We start from the raw sequence: 12,313 nt of genomic DNA, 5'->3' as shown, positions 1-12,313 counted from the left end.
TTGCTTAAAACGTTACCGCACACTTAAAAATGGGAAGACAGAGCGACAGTAGCGGAGATGCACGTTTCACCATCTTGTTTTGTTCATTTGCTAGCCAGCTGATAATAATATCATTTTTTGTTTCGATTCTTTTCTACTTCTAACGCCGCCGCTATTCACGTTCTAGGTAACTCACAGAGCCACGACGTAATGGTCGACTGACTCGCAGAATCACTTCAAACTGAGAGCAAAGGTCTCTCGCTACCGGATCTGTGTTTCCCTGACGAACACGGAATCAAAACAAAACGGCGATCCGTTGCGCGCTGCCTTCGCGCTCGCCCACGTGACGTCGCGTGACGGAGCCCCGCGATTGGGCCGCGCGGCTCGCACTCTCATGCACGGGGCTCGCCGGTGTGACACAAACGCGTCAGAGCTCGAGTCACGTCCAAGAACTCCACCCTGTTCTGTCAGACGTCCCTCGAGGATTGTGCCGGCAGTTCGAGTTTGTTGTTCTCGTATTTTTATTTTCTCCTGACGGCGATAGCCTGCCTCGCCCACTGTTCTCTGTCGTCTGCTCACGTACGGCGTGATTGCTACGGGGCTGTATTAAGGCGCGGCCTTTCGACGGTAGTGGAAAAGGAGAGAAAAATACAAGCTGCGGTCCCTATGCCACTGGTCAGCCATCAGTCCTCCTCGGGACATGGGACGGACCTGTCTTCTGGTCACCGCCTGTCTTCTGGTGGCCGCTTCTACAGTCGTCCGGGCACAAAGTAAGTAGTAGCATCTCTCTGCCGTGCGCGTATACTTCCCAGCATGCAGCCTCAGCTGGTTAACCACAGGAATTTATGCGACGATATAGTAGTTAATTCTTTGTGACCCGAAATGTTTGTCGTAGACGATATCGTATAGTTTACTACGAGACACTACAGACGGCATTCGCGGACGTGTGCGAATGGCCGCCGATTTCCCCCTCAAAACAAGGAAACATACACTAAAATATAAACAAATAAGCTGTTACTGCATCGCCAAAAGCAAATGTTACCGTTATAGCATTTCGAATGGCTCCAAAGGAAAGCAAAGGGCGGGGTATTTTCCCGACGTTTCAGAACCAACTTCAGGGGTTCTGACGACGACGGAGACGGCAAGGTGCAAAATTAAAGCAATCGAGCAGGAGAATAAGGGATGTTGAGCGTCTTTGGAAAGTTGAGGACGCTTATCGGAGAGGATGGACAATTCGTTCCAGGTACGCTTTCGCTCCCTTTTTCCCCGACCACACAGACAATTCTGCCGGAATGTTTAACTTCACATGTCACCGTGCATGTTTGCGGTAGCGACACTAATAGTAAACAGCTCGATTAATGCATGCATCATACGTGCTTCACGTGATGAACAGGTACTTTTGTCTGGTTGTTGGTGCATGAACCGTCGGTTATGAACTTTTTCCCGTGTCATGCACCTTAGAACACGCACCATAGGAAGTGAAGGACAACGTAGAATAAACTCTTTTAAATAGATTATTGATATTACCACGCGCTTAATATGCCAGCGAGAAAGAGGCAGACGAAGACGCAGTAGTCCTCGCGCCAGCGCCTTTGTTTTAGGAGCTTGCTCCTTATAATGCTCGCGCCTTGTCCATCGCGCCGTATCCGCTAGTTCTCATTGCTCCCGCTAGAGGCGCAGCTGTGACTCTGATTACAAGAGTGCTCACTAGATGGCGGCTATATAAAGCGCTCGCTTGTATAGAAATATCTAAAATAGAAAACAGGGCCTGGTACGTGGCTTTTATAGACATCACTGGGGCGTACGACAACGTTAATCGGGAAATTTTGTGGGATATATTGAAAGAAATGGGCACAGGCGACGACTGTATACTGCTTTTGAGGGAGATATACCGAGAAAATACAGTTTGCATAGAATGGGAAGGAGTTTGTAGCAAAGAGAACGTTGATATTAGCAAGGGGCTGAGACAAGGATGTCCTTTGTCCCCGCTGTTCTTAATGCTGTACATGGTGAATATGGAAAAAGCGCTAGAAGGTAGCAACATTGGTCCTAATCTGTCACACAAACAGGGCGGCGTGATGATTGAGCAGCAGCTTCCAGGATTATTTTATGCTAACGATATTGTCTTATTTGCTGACAGTCCAGATGATATACAGCAGCTGGCGGATATATGCGGAAGGGAAGGGGAAGCTCTAGGACTAGGATTTAGTGTAACAAAATGTGGATTGATGGTATTCAATGATCCTTGTGTTCAGGCGGTGTCAATACAAGGCCAAGAAATACCGAGGGTGAGCGAGTACAAGTACCTCGGATTATGGATAAATGAGAGTGACAGGTGCGTCTCGGAGGTACAGGAAAAAGCCTCGGCAGCAAAGGGAAAGAGGAATGCTGCAATAATGAAGCACAGAGCATTGTGGGGATACAATAGGTACGAGGTGCTTCGAGGTCTGTGGAAAAGTGTAATGGTTCCGGGGCTTACTTTTGGGAACTCAGTGGTGTGCATGAGGGCAGAGGTGCAATCGGAAATGGATGTAAATCAAAGGACTGTGGGACGCCTCGCGTTGGGTGCTCACGGGAAGACGACAAATGAGGCTGTAGAGGGCGATATGGGATGGGCAAGTTTTGAGGCGAGGGAAGCTCAGAGCAAAATAAGGTTCGAAGAAAGGATAAGGAATATGAAGGAGAGTAGATGGGCAGAGAAGGTGTTCTGTTATTTGTATAGGAAGAGTGTGGAGACACAGTGGAGAAAACGAACTAGGAGACTCACTAGTATATATACGGCTGGTAGTTTAAGCAATATGTCAACAAAGAGCGTTAAACGAAAAGTCAGAGAGGCGGAGAGGATTTACTGGACGGCAGCTATGGAGAAAAAACCGGCTTTGAGTAACTACCGAAAGGGCAAAAATGAAATAATGAGGGAGGCATTTTACGATAATTCAAGGGGAAGCGCTTTACTGTCAAGCGAAATCGGGTCGTCTTAGAACGCGTAGTTATAAAGCGAGATTCAGTAAAGAAGAACAGTGCACGTGCTGTGGGAAAGATAAGGAAACGGCGGAGCATGTTCTAATTGAATGTGGAGATATCCACCGAGGTGTACGTTTGGGCACGAGCCTACATGACGCCTTGGGTTTTAGAGACGACAATGGAAAGCTAAACACACCCGCGATTGAAATAAGTAAGAGACGGCTAGAGTATTGGTGGCAGAAAATTAGAAAGGACAAAAATAAATATCGGAAAAAAATAAGGACATTCTGCCGTAAAGGGCAGAGAACTGGGCTGAAAATTTAAGTTTTCTTTTTCTTTAGTAAGATAGATTTAATTGAAGTAGAGACACTAGGCCACCACAAAGAAAAAGAAGAGCAAAGGTTTTTTTTTTGTCGAGCCTGGTAGCACGCTTGTCACCGACCCGTTATAAAGGGGACGCTCATAGCATCCATCCATCCATCCGCTTTTGGTGCGCTTCCTTTCTCTTCGCCGGGAGCTCACTCAGTGCACTTCGCTACCGCTACTAGTCATGAACACCCAGGAAGCCAAGGCAGCGGTGGTGAGATCTCGTAAGGCAGCAGCATCGCGGGCTCGCCGCCAAGACCCTACGGTGAGAGCTCGCGAGGCCGAAGAAAGACGTCAGCGTCGTGCGGACCCCGAGATACAAGCCCTCGAAGCCGAAGCAGCGCGGAAGCGGCGGCAAGAGAACCCCGAAGAGGTACGGGCGCGGGATGCAGCGGCCAAGCGCCGAAAGCGGTCGCTACCTGAAGTCGGTGGCGCCGACGCGCGCTTCAAGCGCGATTTCCTCGACCACACGTTTGGCCACAGCTGCAAGGTCTGCGACCGCTTGTGGTTCGACAACAACCTGACCACCAATCGCTACTATAAAAATTCGGCAGATCCCACGCCCTGTGGGATTCTGTTTCATGCTAAGCAGCTGGCCAGTGATTGTCTAGGCTGCATTTATGGCTTTCCAAGTGTTAGGAGGCGGATCGACGTGTTGTTGCAAGTGTAGTAGTTGTGTGCACATCATGGGCTTACCAAGAACGTCGACTACACGGGCCTTTGAAGGGTAACTTATGGTCTGATGAAACGTCAGTACTCACGTTAGAGCACATACGCCAGTATTATCGAAACGAAGACCACTTTACGGTGAGATGGTGTGAATGTCATACGTAACTTTCGTTACCGTATTCCTCCGAGGTCGAGCAACGCTTGAATATAGCTTGCTGAATCAGTGGAATACAAATGCACTGTTTACTAGACTGCTATAAAAGCCCCGCCACGGTGGTCTAGTGGTTATGGCGCTCGACTGCTGACCCGAAGATCGCGGAATCGAATCCCGGCCGCGGCGGTTGCATTTTCGATGAAGGCGAAAATGTTTGAGGCTCGTGTACTTAGATTTAGGTGCACGTTAAAGAACCCCAGGTGCTCGAAATTTCCGGAGCCCTCCACTACGGCGTCTTTAATAATCATATCGTGGTTTTGGGACGTTAAAGGGACCGACAACTGATTTTTCTCGACCCATTTTTTTACGGCGCGACAGATAGCTCATTCTTCGCAGTGTTTGTAGCTGCAGTAGTTAATCCCAAAAGCACGTAGTTCTTTTACAAGCAGTATTTTTCGATCTGAAAAGCTCTAAACACGGACGCACCTTTCCTCCAGCAACGCTGAGAATTGATAGTGATGCCGCCAGCCCTTCTCGCGGTTTGTGAAAGCTATCGTTGTTCTGTTTTGGCAGGAGTTCCTGTAACAATGCTTAACCACCTTTATTTATAGCTTTTCAACTATTTTTGAAAATAACAAGCTGTTACAATGAGATGATGTGGCATTATACACCTTCCCTGTATCTGTTCCGCGTTGTGCGCGCATGCGTCCAAGGTTGCCTGCGCCTGTGTCATGTGTGGCTTGTCCCGGCGTCGTTACTCTCTCGATGCACGAGCCAAGCCAAGTCATCGAAAGTGTCACTACGCGTATGCGAGGCCACGCCGAGTAGCAGCGCGCGTCATTTCTGAGACGAAGTGTAGGTAGCAAAACTATGTCGCTCCAAAATCTTAGCGACCTGGAAACTGCGTGCACGGTTGCATGAGCACGCTGAAAAGTTGCTCAAGACGCGCTGACGAGCATGAGATCATTACGTCACGCGAAGGCAGCGCCACTTTAAGGCATACTACTAACGCAGGCCTATATGTACATTTTTATGGAGTTTAATATAAGGAAACGAACAATATTTCAATAATAACAAAAAAAAAAATCGTCGACCGCGTACAGCAATTAACGGTCACGTGGCCGGGTTCATCGGATCGTTCATGTTTTTGCCGCCAGAGGCGCCACAGGTCATTTTTCGCGACTTTAAATTGTGAAATAAAAATATAAATCCATCTCTCAGGAAAGAAACAGGGTTCGTTTGAGTCAATGCGACGGACAATCTTTCCATCAGTGGAGTCATCTCATTTCATGTTCTGGGCAGTTGTCGGTCCCATTAAACCACACATATTATTATTATTATTATTATTATTATTATTATTATTATTATTATTATTATTATTATTATTATTATTATTATTATTATTATTAGACTGCTATAAAATGAGGATCAACACTGGAACCACAATAGACGTTAACCCGACTGACGCCTGTATGATAGGAGTAAATATATAATGTTTATTGCTTTGCTTTAAAATTAGATAGCCAGCACTGCAACCATGATTGACGTTGCACTGACATTACGCCTGCATGAGGTCTTTCTTTTTCAGAGCAGCTTCATGACCTGGCGTGGTTCTGTGGTAGAATACCTGACTGCCACGCAAAATGCTTGGGTTCGATTCCTGCTCGGATCCTGATTTTAATTCTTTACATGCATCGGGTCAGCGCTGCCGACGTCGGTTTTTCTTAACGCCTTCGTATTAAATTAGCAATGCCTGTTCTCGCCGTTCCTGGGTAGATATAAACTGTCAATTACCTGTGGAGCATACCCGTACACCGCGGCCCGTGGTAAACGGGTATGTGCCACACGTGTCTGGAGGAAAGGGTTTGACGACGTACGCGACATGATTTCCGCGTTATTCATGTCATGACCCGGCACTCATATTCGTCACATCCTCTTAACCTCCCATGCCAACTTTGGTCTTCACCAAGTTAAGGAGGCGATCATGAGAGCACTCAGACGTAGGCGGCTAGATAGATAGATAGATAGATACGTAGATAGGAACGCTCAAAGTGGCAAAGGTTTGCTAAGAAATGCTTCGCATTTAACAACGTGTCACGTCTTTATATGACAATAGAGGAATTGTACGGAGCATTCACGGTTTACCCGATTAACTCCCAGCAAGCTCCTCTAACATCATTCACTTCGTGGATATGGTGGGGATTTTTTTTTTGGCTGTGCTGTGCCGGGACCCCTTTCGGGACTTGGGCCTTATATCGCCGCCTTGTAAACGTCGCCTTTGTTTTGAATATTATATTATTTTAGCTCATTAGCTTCAATGGCACAGACAACATTTTCGTAAATGAGCTAACCAGTTCTACTGCTGCCTGGATTAACTGTTGTTTGTCCTCTTTGCTTGCTCTAATTAAGTTGTGACGAACTCCAAGAGAAGCTGCCGCATGCAGGCCTGCCTTATATCGGTTGCGTGGAGGTTAGTAGATAACGATAACGGGTCGTGCGCGAGAGTAACACTCAATAGTGGTGTCATTGACCGTAATATTAGGCCGCCTCGGTAGCACCACGGCACACTGATAAATATGAAGCGATTTTCCGCAACGCTGCCGCACGTAGCAGGCTGTTTGCTCAACCGTCCCACGCTGCGTTGTATTTATACTCCGCTCTACCAATCGTACGGTGCCGTCAGTGATATATATTGTCACGTTATTACGAACGGTACAGAACCTCTGTCTGTCGGGGCACCAGGACGTCGAGCTGAACCGACACAGGAAAACACGACTTCTGCGTCTTCTCCACTTCCTTCTCCTCTCGTCAGTTTTACAGTGGCACATACACACAGTAGAATAGCGCAATGCCATCCCATGCTCGTGGCATTACTCCCCTTCCAAAAAAAAAAAAAAACAAAAGAAACATCGTCCCGATGCTTAATGGTGAATAAAACAAAATAATCGCACACGCACACACGCACAAATGATGCAGCAGTGTCGAGGTGTTCGAACGATCATCCAAGTAGACTTGAATAGTCAACGGGGGTAGTACGGCTTCATCCTCGATACATGCACAATGTCTGCTTGCTTTAAACGACGAGATCGGCGAGCCGTGCTTTCAAGCAGGATTTCGTAGTTGACGTCGCTGAGGCGACGTAGAACTCGATAAGGACCGAAGTAGCGGTGGAGGAATTTTTCCGAGCGGCCCCTTTGGCGAATAGGAATCCACAGCCACACTTGATCACCGGGCTGGTAAATAACCTCGCGATGACGAGAATTGTACCTGTGCGAGTCGATGTGTTGCTGGTTTTGGATTCGCTCGAGTGCAAGCTTGCGAGCTGCGCCTGCGAGCCGGATAAAGTCGTTCGCATCGTTGGTAATGTAACAGCTGTCGGGTAACAGCATGGCATCCAGCATCGTAATTGCTTCTCGGCCGTGAAGCAACCGGAAAGGGGTGAACCCCGTAGTCTCTTGAACCGCAGTGTTATAAGCGAACGTAATGTATGGTAGAACGTCGTCCCAGTTTTTGTGGTCTTGGTGAACGTACACAGAGAGCATGTCAGCGAGGGTCCTGTTTAATCTCTCCGTAAGACCATTGGTTTGTGGATGGTATGCGGTAGCTTTGCGATGAGCGGTTCCGCTAAGCCTCATGACGTCTTGCACCATTTGCGCTGTAAAAGCTGTTCCACGGTCAGTGATGACAACTGCTGGCGCTCCATGGCGGAGGACGATGTTGTTCACGAAGAAGTACGCAATCTCATTGGCAGTGCCTCGCTGTAGGGCTTTTGTTTCGCAGTACTTCGTCAAATAGTCAGTAGCGACTACGATCCAGCGGTTGCCGTTATGAGACTTCGGGAAGGGCCCGAGCAAGTCCATGCCGATTTGTTGAAACGGCTCTGCTGGCGGTGCAACAGGCTTCAGGAAACCAGCTGGGCGCATAGGTGGGGCTTTACGACGCTGGCAATCATTACACGTTTTTACGTAATGCTTGACATCCTGAGTGAGCTTTGGCCAGTAGTAGCGCTGACGAATCCGAGCAAGGGTACGCGCGAATCCCATGTGGCCGGACGAAGGCTCATCGTGGCAGGCAGATAAAATGTCGGCACGCAGCACCGATGGAACGACGAGCAGGTGTTCAGTCGCATAAGGTTTGAAGTTCTTTTTGTAGAGTATGTTATTACGGAGACAGAATGATTCTGAACGCGCGAATGCCCGCGGAGGTCTCGAGCTACGGCCTTCAAGGTATTTAATAAGTTGTTCAAGCTCTGAATCGTTCCGTTGTTGTTGGGCCAAGTCAGATTCACTGACAGCACAAAGAAAACGGCCTTCGGTATCATCATCGCTTGATGTCGTTGCAAGTGGAGCGCGCGAAAGGCAATCGGCATCAGCGTGTCTCCGGCCAGACTTGTAGACGATTGTTACGTCAAATTCTTGAAGGCGCAAGCTCCATCTCGCGAGACGCCCTGAAGGGTCCTTGAGATTGGCCAGCCAACAGAGGGCATGATGGTCTGTGACGACTCTGAACGGACGGCCATATAGATACGGTCGGAACTTTGATATCGCCCAGATAACAGCAAGGCATTCCTTCTCCGTGGTCGAGTAGTTAGCTTCCGCAGATGACAGAATGCGACTAGCATAGGCGATGGGACGCTCGACGCCATCTTGCCACTGGACGAGCACTGCACCAAGACCGATGTTGCTTGCGTCAGTGTGCAGTTCAGTGGCGGCATCTTCGTCAAAGTGTCCTAGTACGGGCTCGGTCTGGAGGCGCTGCTGAAGCTCGGAAAAAGCGTCTCTTTGCTCGGGACCCCAGACAAAAGAAATATCCTCTTTCGTTAAGCGGGTGAGGGGTTCGGCGATGTTCGCGAAATTCTGCACAAAGCGCCTGTAGTATGCGCAGAGGCCTAAAAATCGGCGCACATCACGTTTGTTGGAAGGTGGGGGAAATGCAGCAACAGCCATTGTCTTGTCTGGGTCTGGCCGAATGCCATCGTGACTGACAAGGTGTCCGAGGAACTTTAGTTCGTCGTTGCCGAAATGGCATTTCTCCGGTTTTAGTGATAGGCCTGCTTTGCGAATTGCGACGAAGACGGACTGAAGTCGTTGTAAATGTTGATCGAATGTTTGCGAAAAAACAACGACGTCGTCTAAATAGACAAGGCACGATTCCCACTTGAGGCCTGACAGCACGGTATCCATCATCCTTTGGAACGTCGCTGGAGCAGAGCACAGGCCGAACGGTAGCACTTTAAATTCGTAGAGGCCGTCGGGAGTTAAGAACGCTGTTTTTTCACGGTCGCGTTCATCGACCTCAATCTGCCAGTAGCCGCTTCGCAAATCCATGGATGAGAAATATCGGGCATGTCGAAGTCGATCCAGTGAGTCGTCTATGCGTGGAAGAGGGTAGACGTCTTTCTTCGTCACTGTGTTGAGTTTTCTGTAATCCACGCAAAATCGAAGAGTGCCGTCCTTCTTTTTTACAAGTACGACGGGGGATGCCCATGGACTTGTCGAGGGTTGGATTATGTCATCGTCGAGCATCTGCTTCACCTGGGAACGTATCACCTCTTGTTCTTTTTGCGACACCCGGTAGGCGTGCTGTCGTACCGGTCGTTCGGTAGGGTCCGTTATAATGCGGTGCTTTACGGTTGGAGTCTGCTTGATTTTTGAAGTGGACGCAAAACAGTCACTAAAGGTGCGTAACATAGTGCGTAGCTGCTCCTTCTGCACGCATGTGAGCTTCGGATTCACATCGACTGTGCTGGCCACTGCAGTGTCACATTCGGCGGCTGCGGCAATCGGAGCAATCGTAGAAAATGCTTCGTCGCCAATGGCTTCGAAGTGAGCGATTGCTGTTCGCTTTGTCAAGTGTTGGTATTCGCCGCTGAAATTCGTGATCAAGAGCTGAGTGATCCTACGTTTCAGTTGGACGATACCGCGGGCGACGCAGATTTGCCGAGCCAAGAGCACCGACAGGTTCGCTTCGGCGATACCATTACTGCTATTATCGCAGTCGCTCTCCACAGTTACCAACATACTGGTTCGCGCCGGAAGTGTGAGGGTATCGTCAACAATTCGAAGTGCAGTTTTCTGCGTATTGGTATCTTTTTGTCTGGGAGCATGGTCGTCTGAAAACGTTATAAGCAGGTCTCGAAGGTTAATAACGGCTCCGTGCTCGCGGAGGAAATCCATTCCGAGAATAACTCTTCGGGAGCATTCACGCAACACGACGAAAGAAGCAACGTACGTCGACTCACGGATTTGGAGCCGGGCGGTGCATCTCCCAATTGGTGTCAATAGGTGACCGCCTGCTGTCCGGAGGTTGGGTCCATGTCACCACGGTGTCGTTACCTTTCTCAGCTGAACAACGAGGTCAGCGCTGATAACGGAGTAATCGGCGCCCGTGTCTACCAGAGCAGTTACGGGGTGGTTGTCGACAAGAATGGAGATGTCAGCAGATACACGTCTGTCGTCGAGGGTATACGTCTGCGAAAGGGAGTCGTCGGATGTCGGCAGGCAGTTCGGAGGAGGGTCTTTTAATGGTCGATCGACAGCGGCCTCACCCCCGGAGGTCGCTGTTCCTAGTTTCCCCGGCGTGGGCTTGGGGACCTAGGCGATCGTCCCGCAACGACGTCGGCAAAAGTTGAGCGTTGGCCAGGTGACATGGAGCGCCGGGGAGACGGTGAGCGGGATTGGTGTCTCTGAAAGGTGGAGGACTGCTGGCTTGCCAAGTACTCGGCGATAGCACGGGGCCGCTCACCATCCCGCGGTCGACGAGCATCTGGACGAAAGCCAGGAAGGCCCATGTGTCGGTACGTACACTCGCGGTAGACGTGACCTGGTTCACCACAATGGTAACAAAGGGGCCGATTGTCGGGAGCGCGCCACACACTGGATTTCCGAACATTGAGTCGTGGGTTCTCGTAATGCGGTGGGCTTGAGTAGAACGGCGTCGTCTGTTGGGTGGGCAGACTGGACGGATAGCCGACTGCCAGTGCAGGAGTACGTAACGCCTCCGCGTACGTTAAAAGAGGAGCCTCTGCTGGCAGCGGAGCCATCAGCGGTTGAACCAGGTGCCGGACCTCTTCGCGGACAACATCCGTTAGAGCAGCCACATGAGGCGGAGGAGACGCTGCGTGCAGTTTTTGCAGCTCCTCGCGTACAATACTGCGCACGAGCTCCGTAAGTTCCCTCGCGCTCGTGACGTCAGGTGTTGCCAGGGACGATGACACAGATGACAGATTGCTTGGGCGCTCGTACTGCGACGATCGCTGCCGTAGCATTCGCTCCATCGTCGTGGCTTCGTGGAGGAATTCCGCTACGGTGCTTGGAGGGTTGCGCACAAGTCCCGCGAACAGCTGCTCTTTTACGCCTCGCATCAGTAGGCGCACCTTCTTCTCTTCTGTCATTGACGGATCAGCTCGCCGGCACAGCCGGGACATGTCCTCAACGAACATGGCAACGCTCTCGTTCGGGCGCTGGTTCCGGGAATTGAGGAGACGTTCTGCTTGCTCCTTTCGGTCAGAACTTCGGAAGGTATTCTGAAGCTGAGTGCAAAACTCTGGCCAGGTTGCCATGGTAGCTTCATGGTTTTCAAACCAAGTGCGCGCCGAGTCCTCGAGGTAAAAGTAGACATACCGAAGCTTCCGGTGTTCGTCCCATTCGTTGACGCTGGCGCAACGGTTGTAGTTGTCAAGCCAGTCGTCGACGTCCTCGTAAGTGTCACCGTGAAACGGCTTCGGAGTTCGCGGGGCGTTGAAAAACGATGGCGAAGGCGGAGTCTATGTCTGTTGAGTCTGTGTCCCCGCACTTGCCATACTTCTGTAGAGTTGTGGAAGGGGGCCGAATTCAGGTGGTAGGCCTAGTTGCCGCCGACTACGCCGTAAGTCAGCTGGTTCTTCCAAGGCGTGACTACTGTCGGGATCTTCCTGCTGGTCGCAGTGCATACAACACTACCCCGCGCCTCCACCAGAAATGTCACGTTATTACGAAAGGTACAGAACCTCTGTCTGTCGGGGCACCAGGACGCCGAGCTGAACCGACACAGGAAAACACGACTTCTTCGTTTTCTCCACTTCCTTCTCCTCTCGTCAGTTTTACAGTGGCACCACTGTAAAACCACTGTCGCCAAGCGAGGGAAACTAGCTGCTGCAGTTCCGCAGGCACGAACTGCAAGCTTCGCGACTTCTACAAGGCC

The 12,313-nt window shown here is 50.1% G+C and overlaps 1 protein-coding gene across 1 annotated transcript in view; it reads left to right on the top strand.

Moving 5' to 3' along the window:
* The first annotated feature begins 435 nt into the window (after positions 1 to 435).
* LOC119390030 (uncharacterized) overlaps positions 436 to 12,313 on the top strand; it is a 54,255-nt gene continuing 42,377 nt past the window's right edge. Inside the window, exon 1 of the mRNA XM_037657544.2 lies at positions 436 to 749. Coding sequence (XP_037513472.1) covers positions 680 to 749 — 70 coding nt within the window. The 5' untranslated portion in view covers positions 436 to 679. The remainder of the gene's footprint in view (positions 750 to 12,313) is intronic.

The sequence above is a fragment of the Rhipicephalus sanguineus genome, chromosome 1 (assembly GCF_013339695.2).
Source record: "Rhipicephalus sanguineus isolate Rsan-2018 chromosome 1, BIME_Rsan_1.4, whole genome shotgun sequence".
Classification (NCBI taxonomy): Eukaryota; Metazoa; Arthropoda; class Arachnida; order Ixodida; family Ixodidae; genus Rhipicephalus; species Rhipicephalus sanguineus.
Note: the sequence above shows the minus strand (reverse complement) of the source record. Positions and strands in the feature narration are given on the sequence as shown.